The sequence below is a fragment of the Salmo trutta genome, chromosome 25 (genome assembly GCF_901001165.1).
Source record: "Salmo trutta chromosome 25, fSalTru1.1, whole genome shotgun sequence".
NCBI classification, from domain to species: Eukaryota; Metazoa; Chordata; class Actinopteri; order Salmoniformes; family Salmonidae; genus Salmo; species Salmo trutta.
In genome coordinates, this window is record NC_042981.1 from 34,938,812 (window position 1) to 34,958,498 (window position 19,687).

Genomic DNA, 19,687 nt, shown 5'->3' on the forward strand with positions numbered 1-19,687 from the left:
GTAATTGATTGTCACAAGTCTGGTCTCAATCAATAACCATTGTAAAAGGTCTACACCAAGTTCAGTTTATTTGAATAAACAAGATTCCTTTTCTCACATCCAGAGCAATACAGTACACTTCAACAAAATCAGGTCAACACCACAACATGTAAACAGTTATACTTAAGGGATAATTCATTTAATAATAACACTTTCCATTAATATATTTTCCCTACAAATAATATGTACAGTTGAATTATTCCATATCTATTTTACATTCCTTTTGTGGAGAGGGGTGGATCCTGAGCCAAGTCAATCATTGACCCTCACATTCAAAAAGTTACAGAAGACCCTTTAAGTGTGGTTGATTTTACAGAACAAAATAACATGATTTACTCAGGTCTTAATCACACAGGAATACAAAATGTCTGCCTTGTCTAAAAACATTGTACTGTATGTATTCACATAGATATCCTATCAGCATTCACTTGTGAGTTACACAATCATGATAATTTCCATCACTACTAGTATAATATGGGAGTGGATTTGCCTGTGCTGTGGGATAGTTGTGTGTGCCTGCTCTGGAGTTCAGGCAGGGTAATGCCCATGTTGTTTAGTGGAGTGTAATGACACTCAAGCCTAGGCCACACTCCTGATGGCCCCCTGTTCTTGCAATTGTTTTGCTCTAACCTTGTGACCTACAAGGGTCCTATACCGCCCTGGTTCCCTCTACACCAGTTTGAGGCACTGTGTGTTGAAGCTGTCTCCCTCTCGGCAGGCCACTGACTCCAGCAGGGCCTGTTTCTTCTGGGTGGAGCGGGACGACTCCAGCTCGTACATGGTGGTCAGGTTGAAAAGGACGCTCTCGTGGAGGTACAGGGCCGGGTCCTGTTGCACAAGGCCCTCCAGCTGTCTCAGCGACTCCTTCAAACGGCCCAGGTACAACAGACACACTGCTGCATTGTTATTCGCCTGTAGGGGAGAGGAGAGAGAGGTTATTGGCTTGCAGGGAGAGGAAGAGAGGCCCGAAAGGCCTCAGAAGTGAAGGGAAAGCAGTGGTATTACTCTACTACTGTAGTATCCCTTGATCATGTGTAGTACTTACTATATAATTTTGTAGAATACTATACACGGTGGTAACCCTCGACCATGAAGTGCTTACTATAGAATTTTGTAGTATACTGTAGAATACTATACTTCACACTAGTATAGTTTGATAATGTAGTGCTTACTTTAGAATGTTGTAGTATACTGGAGAATTATATACTACATGGTGTAGTGTTTACTATAGCATTTTGTAGTATACTGGAGAATACTATGTAATACAGTATTATCTGCAAAAACACTTGTAAATAGATGGGTTAGTTGACAACGTCATGTTACCGATGCACACGCTTCAAATGGGGCAGAAGTCCGTGAGTAGTTGTGGTTCTGGATTGCCAGACGGCAAACAACAATGACAAGAAACTGCCATGTAGGGAATCTTAAGTGACTCGTTTCATCTTGTTCTTGATACCATGTCTTGTTTTGACTGATTTCAAGTCAGTGCTAATATGGCAAATTCGCTAGCCAACCAACAAGTGTAACAATGTATTTGAGAGACAAGTGCTCATTGTGCAAATGTATTTGTTTTCAATAAACATTGGAGATGAAATATAGTTTACATGTTGTCAACAATCTATGCCAACCCCGTCTGTTTTGGCCCATAGTTGCACACACGTAATTTTTGTTGCTAAACAACCAACCCGTCTATACTACATTAATGTCCACAAAAAAACGTAACTATAGTAATACTATTTTTTTTTAACGTATGCTCCACCCATTCCCCATATCCCAATTTGTGCCACCCATGACTGAGAATCCTAATCCAAGTATAGATCATATATTGCATTCGCTACAGGTTTTATAAAAGAGCAGAAGCTCTGAACTATCAGTGCAGACTCAAGTCCTACCTACAGTACCAGTCAAAAGTTTGGACTACAATTGTCTACATTGTATAATAATAGGGAAGACAAACTATGAAATAACACATTTGGAATCATGTAGTAACCAAAAAAGTGTTCAACAAATCTTTTATATTTGAGATTCTTCAAAGTAGCCACCCTTTGCCTTGATGAAAGCTTTGCACACTCTTGGCATTATCTCAACCAGCTTCACGAGGTAGTCACCTGGAATGCATTTAAATTAAGAGATGTGCCTTAATTAATTTGTGGAATTTCTTCCCTTAATGCATTTGAGACAATCGGTTGTGTTGTGTCAAGGTAGGGGTGGTATACAGAAGATAACATGGACTTGGTCTTTTACCAAATAGGGCTATGTCAAGAACAGCTCAAATAAGCAAAGAGAAATGACAGTCCATCATTACATGAAGGTCAGTCAATCCGGAAAATGTCAAGAACTTTTAAAGTTTCAAGTGCAGTTGCAAAAACCAAGTGCCATGATGAAACTGGCTCTCATGAGGACCGCCACAGGAAAGGAAGACCCAGAGTTACATCTGCTGCATAGAATAAGTTCATTAGAGTTACCAGCCTCAGAAATTACAGCCCAAATAAATGCTTCAGCGTTCAAGTAAGACCCATTTCAACAATCAACTGTTCAGAGGAGACTGTGTGAATCGGGCCTTCATGGTCGAATTGCTGCAAAGAAACCACTACTAAAAGGACACCAATAAGAAGAAGAGACTAGCTTTGGCCAAGAAACACAAGCAATGGACATTAGACCGGTGGAAATCTGTTCTTTGGTCTGAGTCCAAATTTGAGATTTTTGGTTCCAACTGCCGTGTCTGCGAGACGCAGAGTAGGTGAACGGATGATCTCTGCATGTGGTTCCCACCGTGAAGCATGGAGGAAGTGGTGTGATGGTGCTTTGCTGGTGACACTTGTCAGTGATTTATTTACAATTCAAGGCACACTTAACCAGTATGGCTACCAGTCTTCTGCAGCGATACGCCATCCCATCACATTTTTGGTTACTACATGATTCGATATATGTTATTTCATAATTTTGATGTCTTTACTATTCTACAATGTAGAAAATAAAGAAAAACCCTTGCATGAGTTGTGTCCAAACTTTTGACCGGTACTATACATGTTATGCAACATTTGCTCTTAGTATTTGCCCAGTAGGTTTCCTCAAGGAGAAAGCCCCCACTTTTATGTCAACGATAAAATAATAAATACTACAGTATATGCTATAGATTTTACTACAGTAAACTTTACTACAGTCATGTACATAAACACTACAATGAATACTAGTGTACTTCCGCAAAAACACTACAGTATATAGTAATACTACAGTATTTAGAGCATAGTATACTATAGTATATTTTCATATGGGTATGTCGACAGGAGAGAAAGCAGAGAGTTTTTTTGCCTGCAGGGAGAGGAAAGAGGGCATTTTTGTAAAGAGGAGAGGGGACAAAGGCTTGAGGAGAGTGGGGAAATAATTATTATTCATCTACGGAGAGGAGAGAGTAATTTGCCTGAGGAAGAAAGGAGAAGAGCTCTGCACAGAGGAGAGGGAAGAAAGGCGTTGTTTGTCTAGGGAGAAGATAATGTTGCCTTAGGGGGAGAGAGGGAGGCTGTTTTCTTGCTTGAGGGGAAATATCATGCAGTCGAGGGGTGAGATCTGCCTCAAACCACAGTGCATTTATTCATTTACAATCTTCTAGGAAAGTAAAACTTCCGATGTATCCTATAAAATGTGTTAAGTCTTAATCACGTATAGTTGTCAGAAATTGTTGTAGATTGCGTGACCTACCACAGGGTTTTTGGGGTCGATCTTTAGGACTTCTGCGAACGAGGAGTGTGCCTCTGAGTAGTTGTTCTGACTGAGGTAGATGAAGGCCCTGAACCACACAACACACACACAGGTCAGCTGGGTTACTACAGAGACCTATCACATTACAATGTCACTTCAGTGATTCTGTGTGAAGATGTGACTGTCGGCCAACTGACAGGAATTAACAGCTAATGTGAATCAACACAGTGTGAATGACACCATTTTAACTCCTAGCGAAGCATCACAAAGTGACCCCGGTGCCTACTCACACCCTACGGGAAGTCTGACAGAAGTACAGATAAATGAATCATTTATGACACACTGATTCGTACCTGTTCATCAAAACGCATGTGTCTGTAGTTCCACTTCCCTTCTCCAGAGAGGCTTTCTCCACATCTAGGAAATACTTCTCGGCTGTTTTAATGTCTCCAATCTGGTCAAAAATAACAATTCAAACCAAAACGCATTATATTGTGGAAAAACGAGTTGAAATTGAAAGAGAAAAGGTGTGTGTGTGTGTTCACCTGCAGGAATATGCGTCCTATCCCACTCAGCAGCTGTACTTTCTGCTGAGGCTCGTACTGGATGATGGAGTGATATGTCTCTACAGCCAGAACATAGTCCTAGATAAATAGAGAGGGAGACAGGGAGACAGACGGAGTGAGAATTAATCAAGTGTATTGACCATTAGTAGGGCGAGGTGTCCCTGGTCACACCGTGCCCCAGCCATGGCTGTTCTCTACCACACATCACATCGCTCACATGCTGACTGAACTGCTGAGCATGGCTGCTATGTAATCTGGGGATGGGAGAGAGGTCAGTGAGTTGGTGCAGTGTGTGTGTTTACATTAATGCTACTACCAGCAGATGGCGCTGTGTCTCTTTCTATGGTCTTATGTACAGAATGACTCCCCACTTTCTCACTGTCCCTCTATTTCTCCATCTCCCACTAACAAAGAATCCAATCAGGGTGATCCTATGGGATATTACTGGGAAGCCTGTGGTCTGCCATCATACATCTATAGACCAACACAAACAACATTTTACACACAACTGTCACTAGGAAAGAACAAGCAACATTGTTAGACAGCATTCTCTAGTAAAGTATAGAGCCCACAAACTCTGAACCTCGACACCAGTTCCACTGCATTTTTTTCATTGTTCCCTTCTAATCAGGGACTGATTTAGACCTGGGATACCAGGTGGGTGCAATTAATTATCAGGTAGAACAGAAAAGCAGGAGGCTCCGGACCTTGCAGTGTAAGAGTTGAATAACCCTGGTATAGAGGGCCATTAAACATGATGAATGCCGTCTTCATCGAAGGAACTTATCAAATGTCTTGTGGATGTCAGGCGAACACTGTGTTTTACTCTGCATCTGCCAATTACATTACAACTCCAATCCATGATAGTCAGATCATCCCGAATGGTGGTTCTGTTACAGGATAGCTTTGTGTTTCACCGTTCCCTCATTTGGTCTAGACTCTGGGTGATGATATTGAAGTAGATGTTTTGAACGGGCAGGACAGACAGGTGTCTTGGTGCAGGATATGCTCAGGCTAGCGTCCGCCTGGCTGTTCCACTGTCAGCATGGGTATCTAGACAGAGGGCTGGACTGAGGGGAAGGCAGAATGAAGAGGACTGAACCAGACAAACGGCATCTCTCCTTATATAATAAAACACACACCCGAGAAGACCTCTCCGAACACGTTTACTCACTATGCACCAAAACAATGCTGCTAAAACCCAATAAGCCTTTATTAGCCTGTGTGTGTGTGTGTGTGTGTGTGTGTACATGTGGCTTGCTAGTTATCCATTCCTCCGCGAGCTTCCTGACAGCCATGGACGGGCATGTGTGTGAATATGTGACTGGGCAAATACGTCAATGAATGTGTGTGTTACAGTTGGTGTGTGTGTGTGCGCATACACCCACAGGGGACTCTGGTTGCTCTGTGCTGCCGTTATAGTCCCTCCCCCACCCCCCACACACACACACGCGGAACACATACCTTCATCATGAGTAGACAGTTAGCCATGGCGTACATGACCCGACTCAGACGAGACTTCCACAGCTGAAGAGATGCTGCAACAAAGGAGGACACCTTGGTTTCATTTCAGACCTGTTGATTTATTTACCTGGGCAATTCTAGCATTGTGGGACCATTCATTGAATCAATATTTCACTGTACAAAAACAAAGTTGAATATAACACAGCAGAAGCATGGGAGAGCAAATTCAGCACCTCCTTCCCTTTCTCTCCCATCTCTCTGTCCAACTACCCCTCATCACACTAGTATTCCCATCAACATCATCATTTGTCTGAGAAGGGAGGGAAGACGCTGCAACTCCCTCTCCCACACACTCCCTCTTTCTATCCTCAGGCTGATTGTATAGGCTGTCAGTGGGCTTGTTTGCGCTCATCTGCAGCAGGATGTGCGTGTTCATATGCGTGAATGTGTATGGACTGGATTGTGTGTACAGGCATATCATTGTGTGTGTGTGTAGTGAACCTGTGTGTGTGTGTTCTCCTGACTGAGGCCATCACTCAGTGGGGGTCTATTGAGATGTGCTAGTCTTTGTTATTGAGCGCGTAGGAAGAGAAGCAGAGAGAGAGAGACTGACAAAGGAGTGAGGTGCAACTACCAGATCCCTCTGCATCTGAACAGTACGATGAACCAATTATTGAAAAGTTGGCCATGTCTTATGTATTGATTGCTTTCTCACGACTCAAAACCGACTGTCTCAATGGTCTATGCCCATTTAATAAGTTCCTTTAATATAAAACAAAGGTCTGACAGCAAATTAGTGGCTTCACTGGGAAGAGGATTGCGGAGGTTGAATAACACTGGGTATCGAGTGTGGGTTTACGCCACTCTCTCAGATAGTGTAGGACAGGTGGGGACTAGACACTGTTCTGTACCGTACCGTGTCTGTTCTCCTGGGTGAGGTTGATCATGCTGCCATCCTCAGCCAAGCCCTGCTCAAGGTTCTCCAGGATCTATCAGGAGAGACAGCGTTTTAAAAAGGGGACACATTGTAAACAAGGTAGTCATTATTTTTCAACGCATCACTGACTTTATTGGAAGAAAACAAAAGCGAGGGAGGACACGAGAGAAAGTTGGTGTGTGTGTGAACTCACGGTCTGACAGACAGTCCTCATGCTGTGTAGTCTGTCCAGAGACTCCTGTGGTTTCCCCAGGTACTGAGGCAGCTCTGCATGCAGCACCCGCATCGAGAACGGAACCATGGAGCCTGAAAGAGCGAGAGAGAATCTTCACACATATGTCATTCACAAACTCCCACAGATGAAATGTACAGATGGCGTTGAGAAACGTGTGTTGCAAAGCAGGAAGCCTCCTCTCCCCCTTTATCCAACACTCTCTTCCTCTCACCCCTCTCCTGAGGAACGAAGGCCCTACCTAGAGGTGAGCAGTGAGACATGTGCCTGAGCTTTGAGCCTTTGATCTCTGGCTCTTTGATAGCTACAGAGGAAGCACCGTCTCGGTCTGTCTGTCGCTGTCTGTGTAGAGATTCTCTGGTAATCAGCAGCACCCATGAAAACACCCACGACTCCTATCTACAGCTTTACAGAGAGAACAGCCATGTTCTGGAGTACTAAGGGTCAGGGGTTAAACTCGTTTCACCCTGATGACCTAAAGAAACATCGGACTTGTCGGCTTCGTGTAGAAAGAGTGAACTAAATGAAAGTACATCCCATCGTTTAGTGAAACTATGACTTGTTGATGCAGATAGAAAATAAAACTATTCAAGTTGCCTTTAAAAAAAAAAAAAAAAACTTTTCCCTCTCACTTTGTAAACAAATGAATAACCGATTCGGTTTTTTTAAACAGTATATCCTGCTGGTTGTTTGAGAGGATATGCTTGGCGCTCACTAATGTTCCTTCTAAGAGTTAGATCATGGATAATAGATATTGGATGGGGGCAGCAGACCTTCAGATGTCAATCTTTGATGCCAGGCAGGAAACTGCTGCCAGTATCTGTAGCCACCTAGGGCATCACAAAGCATTTAATATTGAGGAATGGAAATTCAATCTGCTCTCCCCTTGGACTGCTGTGTGGTGTCGCTTCAAGCGTTCACCTCGGTTCTCTCGCTGTCTGTGTGTCCGCGGCCATGACTCTACAGCAATTGCCTCTACTATAGTAAACCCTAGGGCTGTAAAGACTAAAGCAATGGCACTACATCAGAGAGCTGCTCATGCAGAGTTAAAAGGGAAAAACAACAGTGGCACTGAAATAAAGTGTTGTCTTTGGTTGTTAGCAGGGCTGGGGATTTCTATGGTTTGATCGGGGGGGGGGGGGGGGGGTCAGAGAGTTTGGTTAGTATTTTAAGTATAGATGGTGTGTACCTCTCCTCCCAGGGTATACGGTAGGATAGTATTCATAGTAGAGGTCAGGTTGGTCCAGGTTTCCAAACGGCTCCAGTTCCATCTCAGCGTTCTGGAACAGGCTCAGCTTGGTGAGCAGGGCCAGGCGAACAAACCACAGCTGCAACAACACACAATCCTGTCATCCTAGCCTGTTCCCCCCCCCTCCCCAACCCTCTCTGTGAGTGTGTGTGTGTCAGCCCACTCTTGTCATCCTGAGTCTAATTCATGCAGGCAGCTCCTGGCTTTCACCCCCATCCGCTCCTCTACCACACACACGCACGCACGTTAGTCTTACCTCTATTCCCCATACACACTGTACCGACACTTAGCTACATACGTGATCAGATACGTGACTTACACACACAAACCACTCTCACACATACAGGCATGTGCACCAGTATTGCACTTGTATTGCCAAAGACAAACGGAAACATTTACAGACAGACACACAGGTACCTGTAGTGAGTCAGTGTTGTGGCTGGAGGGCTGGCCAGCCTTACCGTAGCCCTGACCATGAGCTGTCAGCAGTCTGCCTGTCAGGTCCACCGCAGCACGCCAGTTCTTCGTGCTCTACAGGGACAGAGGAGCCGTTACAACAAAACCAACAGACAAGGTGAGAGGACAGGCGCACACACACACAGGACACAGTGACCGCTAAAGTTAACCAACCAGAGATGCCAACCATAGCATTGTCAAGTGAGTTTATGACTGGTGGTATTAGTGGTAAGGATCCAGGGCAGCCATAGACAGGGGACGGAGGGGCATAAGAGGGTGTGTGGAGTCGAGCCTCCCAATCAGTAAGGATGACAAGGTCAGCCCAGAGATTGGGTTTTCACTGCACGGCCATTCATCACAGCCAGCCAGCTAATTAGGCAGCAGAGGATTAGGAGAATAGAAGAGGAGAATAGAAGAACAGAGAGGAGAGGAATGCAAGCTAGATCTGTTGAGTGAATAGAGGGAGAGCCCAGTCACAACAGACAGCTTTCTTCCTATACTGGAGCACAGGTGGGGTTCCATCATGGGAGATTACACTGGGTTGTCATTAGTTAAAACACACCCACAAAGTCATAATTATGGCTAAACCACACCCATTTCTACAATTTCTCTACTTAAAAATGTATTGTAAACCTAACCTAAGCAACACTGAACCTTATGCCTACATTTTTGTAGCCAATTTTGACTTTGTGGCTGTGTTAATTAGTGATGACAATTTCACTGGGACAATGAAAGACATCCTTCCTCCCCCCTCTCACTCTTCCACACACACTCCCTCCCTCTCCCCCATGCCAGTGTCCCTGGTGCCTCTAAATCTTCATTAGGGGGTGAAATGAAGCTGAAAACGAGAGACATGGAGATGGCCAAAAGCAGCTGCAGCCACTGAGACAGAACCCACGGCAGTCCCCAGGGAGTTGGGGGAAAGTTACCTGAGTTTTACAACCCTATACTGTACATGCATACACTCGCACAACCCTATACTGTACATGCATACACTCGCACGACCCTTATTATATCAACCATATCCCATAATGTAGTGGCACCAAGTCTCCAAAAGGGGTGCCTGGTTTAGTATCGGCACAACTTTTCCATAGTCCCGTTAAGAGGACTGATAATGACCAGCAGAAGAGAGGGATAGCCTGCAAGTCACACGTTATTTCACACCCAATACAGGCACACGCACAACTTCAGAGAGGAGGGAACTGTTGGTGATGCAACTGGAAAGCTCCAGAAGTGGTAACAGAGGAGCGTGTAAACAATGGGGTCCCGTTCCCCACCTCTGTTCCCTGCACGGTGAGGTAGGCTACTTGTTTCAAGAATTAGAGGGCTGTGAGTTAGTGTTCAGGAGAGGGACAGTAAGGGTTTTCAACAAGGGGTCGTGCCATCTCAAAAAGCACAAGAAAGAGGATCGACACCCACCATCTAGATTGTTTCTAAATGTCTTCTGTTGTTAGAAAGAAAAGATTAGCATTCCTGCAACTGATACTCGTTGTTGGGGTGGGTGGGGGGTGGGTTTGGTGTGGGAGGCTTTTTAGAATCTCATTGTTAGAACAAAAAATTAGGTCCAAATCGTATGTGAGGTACTATATTCATTGGATATATGAATCCTATAAATTCAAATGGCTAATTTGGGTGCAATCAATTAGGTTAATTTCTAATGATCAAAATCTAATTATTTCCCAACAAAAATAATGTTGCAGGAACGCTAATCTTCTGTTTCTAACGACAGAAATGATTTCAGAGCAATCTGAGATGGTGGGTGTCATGGCTTGCTGAAATGACATGGAACGACCCACCAAGACTGATGTTAGTGAGTGCCATCCCACACCCATGCATACCCAACAGCATCAATAATCCCAAGTGTGAGAACATTCTATTAGAAGAGGTGAGAGAGAGAACAGTAGAGTGATATGCCATGACTAATATATTGAACAAAAATATTTAAAAAACGCAACATGCAACAATTTCAAAGATTTTTACTGAGTTACAGTTCATAGAAGGAAATCAGTTCATTGAAATAAATGCATTAGGCTCTAATCTATGGATTTCACATGACTGGGAATGCAGATATGCTCGCTAACAGGGATGTAAACAAATTTGACCAAAAAAAATGTTTTTGTGCGTATGGAACATTTCTGGGATCTTTTATTTCAGCCCGTGACACATGGGACCAACACTTTACATGCTGTGTTAATATATTTTTTCTGTATAATTTACCTCCGCTCATATTACTCTGCAATAAGAGCCAATCGGATCCTCCTAAATCAAATGAGGATGCATTAAGACAGAGAAGTTGCTGATTATATCGAGTGATATTTAAATGGGGAAACGCGGCTGGACGCAGAATGTGTACTGAGCAGGGCCACAGTGCAGGCCTAAATTAAAACTCCTGTCCCTCGCACTGGGGAAGGAAGTGCATTAGCCACAGTTTGCATGCATAGTGTTCACGCACAGCCACCAGGGAGGCAGAAGTATGAGCTTCCTTTCAGCTCATCCCTTTTTATTCACCTGATTTAAAAAAAATTAAATTAAAAAAGGTTCAACAGAAGCTCTTGTGAGTACTGCAGACGTGTAGCAAGCATCTCACGCACGCACACAGCTGGGGGAGAGAGAACCAAGAGGATGACAAGTAGCTAGTGTCTGCTTGACTAGCCACAGTTCTGACGGGGCAACAGCGAGAGACTCCAGAGCCAGTGTAACCAACCAGGCCTTGGGCCCCCGCCAGGGAGCTCCATCCCCACCCCATAGGAGAAGAACAGAGAGACTTCACTACAGCCTACTACTTCAATAGAATACCACTGGATTCCCTACTCATACGAAACACACAGAAACAAACACGAGGCTGTGTTCGCAATTAGCAGCGTCACGGGTTTAAAAGGGGCGAGGATTCTTAAATTGTGTTGAAGATCACAAGTTTTAGAGATTTTCCTTTGGTGAAGTAAAAACTCCCTGAAGCGAAGCTCACTGCACACCCACTGCCAGGGTTCTCGTGAGACGCCAGCCTCCAGCCAAACACAGTAGAAAGGCTACTCGCCCTGTTCTGCCTAACAAACTAAGCTCCTGTGCCACTTCAATTTAGCCCCAGCATTTTGAATGAATACAGAGGGGAGAGACAAAAGAAAGGTAGTATGCAAAACACACTAGCATCTCTAAGGCATTGGTAGTGGCTAACTTGTCTTTGATGGTTTGGTGAAGGGCTGTAGGCCTTGTAGCAGTGGCCCTGAGTGCCAGTCCAGGGCTTTGCCTCCAGGCCAAGAGGATGGACTGACTGGCTGACTGTTCTAAAGACCACAGTAGTTTCTTTTTGAAGGGATCCAGACATCTATAGCCCTGGGACAATGGTATAGATCACATGACTGACATGAAGGAATTTTGAAGTAACTAGCTTAGTAGGGATTGCATAGCAACTCTGTATAACCCTGTAATGGCTGTCTCTGGGAAGAGTTCTGAACAGCGTTCCTTTGGGTGACTGTGTTTGATGACGTCGTCCACAGATGGATTTAAAGGCCTCATTCTCCCTTTTACAAAACTCAGTACCTAGCTGTAGCTACATTGCCACGCTCTGTGCTTATGCCCAGGACCAGCGCTGAAGAGCACTGACTGCTATAGCATACGACAAACAGCTGACACAGCTAGTCCAGGTCTCAATGTTGTAATGGGTTGAGGTAATGACAACTCTGCTGCACACCTCCAGGTAGCTACTGTATAATGCAGGTCAATATGGTTACTGAGGGGAGGGAGCGTCAAGGCCAAGGCTGACCCAGCCAAGGTGGGAGGAAGGTGGGGATGATGCTAATCATACCTCCCCCGGCCCCCTTCCTCCACTGGACATATGGCCCCGGCACAGACGGGCCTGGCCCCAGGCCCAGACACCAGCACACTAGGGAGAGAGGGAGGTCATCAGCCCCAGAGGAAGAGAGGGATGGAGAGAAGGAAGGAGAGAGGTGGTTAATCAGAGTGACAGATTAACCAGCCCAGGGCCCTGCTGAGAGAGCGGGGACGCTGACCAGCCACAGGGAGAGAGAGGAGACAGGTCACCGGAGGGAGAGAGATGAGAGAAATATAAGCCCTAGGCCAATATCACTATGGGGAGAGAGAGAGAGAGAGAGGGGGGGGGGGGGGGGGGACAGGTCACCAGAGGGAGGGAAGGAGAGAGGCCATGGGTAATGCTGAGCAAGAGGAGGCATTGGCCAGCTGACATTGGCCACAAGAGACAAGAGATGGGTCACAACACAAGCCTTAGAGGAAATGAGGAAGGGATGAGAGGGAGAGAAGAGAGAGAGAGAGAAAAAGTCTCTGAGCCCTGCTGAGCAAGAGGGGAAATGCTGACGGGCCGACACAGGGGAGAGGACAGACGGGTCACTAGCTCTCAAAGGAAGGGTAGAGAGAGGGATGGGAGGGAGAGACATCCTGAGGGATAGAGGACAGTTAACCAAGCAGCGAGAAAGAGGATCCGGCTCTCCCTCTACAACACCAACATTCAACAGGGTTTGGGTCAGTTCCATTTCAAGTCAAAGTGTGGAGCTATGATATTTGGACTCAGTTACTGTATGTTCAGGTGGTGTTAATAATATTATTATCGGAGCTCGCCTACAAATAATGTTCTCTCAGTGGTGTATATCACCACTGTCTGTCTGTATGTATGTATGTATCAGCGGGGGATGGGGGAGAGAGAGAGAGAGAGAGAACGCAGCATCTGTTCTCAAAGCCTCGCTCTTCTCCACAGAGGCTGTTTCCTCCTTTTTATCCCTCGCTTCCCCTCCCCTCATCTCTCTTCTTTCCCAGCCTAATAGCTCTCTTCCTCCCTTCCCATCTCTTCTCCCTCGTCCTTCCTCTCCCTCTCCTCTGTTCTTCCCTTCCATAATCTCTGTGCTCCTCCCTCCATCTGTGACAGCCAGCGTTTGTGTGTTCTCTCAGAGGGAGTGTGGTGGCAGTGGGTGCAGTCACACTCTGGCACTGCAGCATGAGTCACTGCCAGCAGCCCCCAGAATCAGGAGGGAGTACACACACACACACACACACACACACACACACGCCAGAGGGAAGACTCACACACATCTCTATACAGCCATAGGGCACATCTAATTAGTCACTACAAGCCCAAGGTAAACATAGCTCTGTGTGCACACACACACACACACACACACACACACCAGGGTTTCTAATAGCCAATAAATGGAATTGGAGCAGGCCAATTGTCTGGGAGAAGAAGAAAAAAATCCCATTGCTAGATGCTTTTTATCCTATTCATTGGTGGAAATACCAGTCGACGTAAATACATTTGACCGGTCATGCTTATCGTCTATAGATTCATATGCATCATTTTGTGGAGTTACATTGGTGAGTGTTTATTTTTGTTCGTCGTTATGATTCTTATTTATCACACGTTCAGAGCACATAGATACAGAGCGGGAAATCTGTCAGACAGCACAAGAGCTGCTGCTGAAGCTACTGTTGCTGCTGGAGTGAACATGTGCTTTTAAGCCAAATCATTGCACAATTCTATATGCAATTGTGTGTTAAAAACCGTTCTCATGGCCATGATTAAAAAGAGCTGCTATTTTTATTTCTCAACTGGAATTTGAAGCGAACTTCCCATTCACCATTCAAGTGCATAGGCAACGTAGGCACGCTAATTATTGCATCTTTAGATCTCCAATTGTTCAACATTTCTAACGGATATTCTCATCTCTGTAATTTTCCCGCTAATTGCATTATGGAACGAACATTTGTGCGTAGCCTACTGCCGTGTACACATCGCTGCGCTTACAATGTGAAGAAATAATATTTTATCAACATTTTAAGGTAAACATTCTGATCTGTTGCATCAGCCTCATTGCTTTTTAAAGTTTTTTTTATGTACTGGTTGTATGAATTTCTGCTCTATCGTCCTGAAACTGTCCCGGAGTCGGTTTGGAGTAATCTATTTCTTTCTCGCATGGAATGACAAACTGACCAATAGAATAGGTCAACTTTTCTACTATGGGGGATAGTAAATTGACATAGGCTAGTGATTTTGCTGTTCATTACTCATCTTGTTGGCTGAGGAAAAGTACATGTGGACAGTTATTCTAACGTCTTCAAAGTGAATATGGGAATTCAGTAAATTATGTTAAGAGGAATTACCATAATCTATAAATGAGTCTTTCTATAAACAAATGGGGCCAATGTGTGACATTGCGATAAACATTTCAAAATGGTTTCAAACAAAAATAAAGATTTTCACACAGCTCCGAATGTGTGAAAGTGAATATATGAAAATTGGCCCATAACAACATAGCCCTCGGACCATATATTCTTTATTAAGCAGGGCTCATAGGGCCTTTTCAAACACTTAATTGTTATTTTCAAGGACCTCAATGTTATACAATTGTAACATGTACATAATTATACATATAGGGCATAATATAGAACCCTTCCCTCCCAAAAAACATGCAAAAGTAGGCCATTAACACTAACACACACCATGCCAACATACACCAAGCGAATGGAGAAACAGACCACCCAACTGTCTCAAATTCGGTGCAATCAATCATAACTATTGATCAGTGTCAGGTTGATAGGCTGGGCCGGCTGGAGCTGTGAGGGCCACAGTGGAGGAGCAAAACCCATTGATATTTCAGCAGACCTGCCTCACTCACAATCTCTGTGTGTGTGTGTGTGTGTGTGTGTGTGTGTGTGTGTGTGTGTGTGTGTGTGTGTGTGTGTGTGTATTCCTGGCGGACCGCAGCCCAGTGCCAGGTGTGTGTGTGAGCAGAAGGCTTTGAAATATGCAAACAGCTCCCATGCATTAGACATCAGCACAGCAGGAGAGAGAACTCAAAGCCTGGAGGATCGATCTCCCTCTCCCTCCCTCCGCTACAGTGCATACGCTTTAAATACCAAGTCAGGTCAGGGGTATTTGCGGGTCCGCAGCTAAGACGGGCGGAGGGGAGGAAAGAGGAGAATGAGGTCATGGAGGAGGAGAGGTCACTATGCAGACTAATTTACATGTTTTATGGAAGGATAGGGGAGACAGGTGAACCAGAGAAATTGTAGGCAATTTTATGGGGCTGTGCTATTAACAACCATTCAATGAGGGAGGTGAGGCATACTCTAGGTAGTCATCATAGAATGTCCCAAGCGTATCTGCTACATGCAAACAGCAATTTACGCGGTCTTCACTCACTGAATAAGTAGAAGTGCAAGCGTTTTCTGTGCATCCTAGTTCTTTCAAATGGAGGGGAATGCAAAGGCGAATTATTATATATTTTTTAAAGTATGGGTAAACCAAGCTGCCATGAAAGTCATTTCCAACAAGGCTGTTACATATAGATGTATAAAATACCTGTTCACACAAACACATTAACATGCACGCAGTGACTCACAATGAGTTGTTTGAGGCCCAGGAAGGACTGTTCTACAGAGTTGGCTGTAAGGACCTGTCTCTTCATAGCTGCCTGCTCCCCCATTAAACGCACCATCAGGTCCTTCACAGCATCACCCTGAAACACACACACACAGGACTGGTCAGTGGTCACAATCAGTTAGGGCCAGGAGAAAGTGACTAGATATCAACATGTATGGAACCCCAGCTCTATGGGCAAATGGCAAGCTAACCCACCTGCAGGTTGTCAAACTTGAGTCCGGGCATGGCCAGTCTCTCCCTCTCCACAAACACCTGGCTGTACTGCTGTGTTGCCATGGAGATCAGCACCTTCCTGGTCTCCTCAGAAGGCAGCCAGGCATCGTACCTCTTATCAGCCTCACTCATGTTCAGAGCCGTGGCAAACGGGTCATCTCCCCCCGAGAACACTGCCTGCAGCTGGGTGAAGGGCTGAGGAGGGGCTGTGGCCGGGGCTGGCTCTACTGGAGCCTGTTGAAGAGGCCTGGGGGTGGCTTCAGTCTGGATAGGCCCAATGAAGGAGCTAGGGGTGGGGATGCCAGACTCCGTTAGCCCAGGGGTGGACAGAGAGGACCCAGAGGAAGCAGAGAGCTGGCGTTCGGGTGGGGCGGCTGACTTTGGGGACTCTGCGTTGGGGTTGCTGACAGAGATGAAGGAGGAGGTGGTGAAGGAGTCAAAGAAGTCAGTAGCCGGGTTGACATGGCCACTGTCAGAGAAGAACTTGCTGAGGCTGGGGCTGGGCTGGCAGACCAGGGGAGCCAGTTGACTGGGGGTAATCTCTGTGCTCCCCCCGGTGCCACTACTGAAGCTGGGAGATTTAATGAGGGTAGGCTGGAAGCCATCCGGCACCAGGGCCTGGGCTTTGGGCTGGCTGCCCTGGCTGAAGATGGTGCACACAGGGATGGATTCATCCTTTGATGTGGTCTCTTTGCTGCTGGCTTCCAGGGCTGCTGCCTCAGGCTTGGGGCTGCCTGAGCTGGGGGTGGTGTCCTCTGGGGTTACAGCAGAGACACAGACAGTGATAACGTCCTGGTCATCAGTGGTTAGCTTCTGTTTCACATTCTCCAATGGTTCCTCAGGACTAGAGGCTACTGGACTTGTCTGCATCATCGCAGCCTCGATCTTGATCTCAGTAGTGTCTTGTCCAATCAGATCATCCACTTTCTCCTCCTCCTTCTCTTCCTCCACTAAGGTTTCTTTAACCACTGCTGCTGCTGGCTCCTCCTCCCTCTCCTCAAACTGCTCCAGCAGGTTGTCCATGGGAACCACATCGTCCTCCTCACTGTTGTTGGGGGAGTCAGAGATCATGACACTCTCCATCATCTGGTCATTGAGCTTGTCCATCAGGCTCTCTGAGGGCGTGCTGTGGCTATCCTCCTCGGGAGTGACGAAGGACTCGCCCCCCAGGTCGATGCTCTCCTCCTGGAAATGGACATCAGAGGAGGGAAGGAGGGATGGCTCTGGAGAGATAGGGGCTTCACTCAGGCTGGGTTTAACCTCCACTGCCCCTGTGATGTCCAGGGTGACTGGCCTCTGGGCAGGAGTCTCGTTGTTGTCCATGATTCTTTGCCCTGAGGAATAGCATAGCACGGGGAAATAAAGTAGAAAGAAATAGAAAAAATAACATGGATTTGTAAGTATGTGCGTTAAAGTATAGGTAATGCATTTGGTATTTCTTAAACTGGGCTATAGTAGAAGATTGTTGTGGTTGTTGCGTGATGACGATATGCTAACTGCTTGGCTAGCTAGCCAGCTATTTAACTAGCTTGTTAAGCTAAGTTAACAGTGCTTCAAATGGAGAAACGGGACATTATTTAGTTTCATAAAATTATTAATACCAAACACTTGTTCACAGAAATCACATGTAGCGATGCATCAGAATCTCCTGTCAAGCTGTAAACGAATAAATGTTAACAAAAAAGCTTTACGTTACCTTTGCTTAGGAACGATGACAGTTACGGCAATAGTGCGCCTGCGTTAGTTTTCCAGGAAGTGAAATGTACGGGGTCCTAGAGGGATGAAATTTCATACGCAACTGTTAAATAGGTATTCTTGAAGATTTTACGCATTTTAAAACATAAATATCAGCTTTTTCCAAACATATTTACGGGCATTTACTATACGGTACGTAAGTACTCATTTTTACGTTTGCGGAACTATAATAACGTCCAGTGAGGTGATGGATAACCAGTACAAGCAGCTTATTTGTGAAACCTCAAATTAAACGTTACGCTTTCTATCAATAATCATAAGCTTGCATCAGACGTGGGAAATGGAGGACGATGCACCTGTCATATACGGCCTCGAATTTCAGGTACAGTCAGTTCCATGCATTTGCTTGATAACGTTATTGCTATGTCAGACAACCCCCTAGCTAAGAATTTAACCCCAGTGACAGCTGAGCTGTATTCAATGTATGTCAACATTGCTGCTTTGCAATTATATCATTCATTTTACAATGTGTCAATTGTATCTATCTTGTTGTTTTGCCTTTCCAGGCTCGTGCACTTACTTCCCAGACAGCTGAATCAGATGCCATTCGATTCCTTGTGGGCACCCAGTCCCTCAAATTTGACAATCAGGTGAGACAACCTACTACACAGCTGTATATGGGCAAAAAATGTAAAAAGAGGGGGCTCATTGTGTCAGTAAGAGCTAGGAGAGGAATACTAACTGGAGAGAGAGAGAGGGAAGGGTTGTCCAGACTGTTTTCAATCTTATCCAGAGTCACTTACAGTAGTGAGTGCATACATTTATCCTTTTTTCGTACTGTTCCCCCGCGGGAATCGAACCTACAACCCTGACATTGCAAACGCCATGCTCGACCAACTGAGCTTTCTTTCTCTCACAAAAGAGAAAGAAAACAGTTATGAGTTGAATATTACAGTATGCCAGTGGAAGGGAGAACTGTAGCAGGTGACCCAACTATAGTTTGTGACTACTATGATTTACCATTGCAGCCAATTCAATTGCAGTAATTCTGTCAGATTTTTCGGACATTCTGCTACCAATTTGGTAACAGAATTTCAAGGGGCAATAACTTCATAAACCAAATGGATATCAGTAAAAAAAAAAAAAAATGTAGGGCTACCTTTTACTTCTTACTCCTGTGAACTTTCATTATCCTCCCTCATCGGGGAGAGAAATTAGAAAATATCTTAAAGGTATGTGTGTTTTTGGTAATGGAATTTCAAGGCACAGGGCAATGTTTCTTAAACTTACAAAAGGCCAAAAAATTCTCCAAAACTCAATATAAATGTTGATATTAGTTGGCAGGGCTCTTTACTTCCACATTGTGCTTTGATGTACTGTATTTCTCATACCTTTTAAGACTTTTTCTGGTAGATGTTTTCTAAGACCTTTTTCTATCTGTTTGATCAGAAATCAACGCCTTTGCTTATTCCTAATATTTAGGATAGAAAATGGTTGAAAAATATATATCCTTTAATTTCTACAAAATATAGACTCTTAGCTTTCATTTGACACTAGATTCGACAGGCTCCTATAACTTCACATGTTGGTGCTCATGGGGCCGTTTACATGTAAATGTATGGCCCTAACCAATGTTCACTGAGCAAATTTCAGGTCTGCTGAGCGCGAACTTGAACATTGTGAAATTTCTGTGCATCTTCCGGCGCATGTTTACTGTAAACACTGAGGC

The 19,687-nt window shown here is 45.0% G+C and overlaps 2 protein-coding genes across 3 annotated transcripts in view; one reads left to right on the forward strand and one right to left on the reverse strand.

Moving 5' to 3' along the window:
- Positions 1 to 51: 51 nt before the first annotated feature.
- On the reverse strand, positions 52 to 18,029 carry trappc12 (trafficking protein particle complex subunit 12). The gene is made up of 12 exons (XM_029713819.1): positions 17,960 to 18,029; positions 16,246 to 17,597; positions 16,010 to 16,126; positions 8,604 to 8,717; positions 8,127 to 8,265; positions 6,899 to 7,011; positions 6,685 to 6,757; positions 5,769 to 5,842; positions 4,284 to 4,382; positions 4,092 to 4,192; positions 3,739 to 3,826; positions 52 to 951 (listed from the first exon to the last, which is right to left on the reverse strand). Exons 2-12 carry the CDS (start codon positions 17,584 to 17,586, stop codon positions 709 to 711), a joined length of 2,502 nt encoding a protein of 833 aa, XP_029569679.1. The 5' UTR covers positions 17,587 to 17,597; positions 17,960 to 18,029; the 3' UTR covers positions 52 to 708.
- The window catches only part of eipr1 (EARP complex and GARP complex interacting protein 1), a 69,983-nt gene continuing 68,319 nt past the window's right edge, over positions 18,024 to 19,687 (forward strand). Inside the window, exons 1-3 of one of the 2 annotated variants that reach the window (XM_029713821.1) lie at positions 18,024 to 18,150; positions 18,280 to 18,340; positions 18,525 to 18,608. In XM_029713821.1, the coding sequence (XP_029569681.1) occupies positions 18,299 to 18,340; positions 18,525 to 18,608 (126 nt within the window). In that variant the 5' untranslated portion in view covers positions 18,024 to 18,150; positions 18,280 to 18,298. Of the gene's footprint in view, positions 18,341 to 18,524; positions 18,609 to 19,687 lie in introns of both variants that reach the window. The other variant, XM_029713820.1, reaches the window with a different exon arrangement.

Coding starts and splice junctions, on each gene's coding strand:
- trappc12 (XM_029713819.1), bottom strand. CDS start 17,586: ATGGACAACAACGAGACTCCTGCCCAGAGGCCAGTCACCCTGGACATC. Junction 5,843..6,684: donor CACCCAGGAGAACAGACACG/GTACGGTACAGA, acceptor CCTTTGTTGCAG/CATCTCTTCAGCTGTGGAAG. Junction 4,193..4,283: donor TAGGACGCATATTCCTGCAG/GTGAACACACAC, acceptor ATTTTTGACCAG/ATTGGAGACATTAAAACAGC.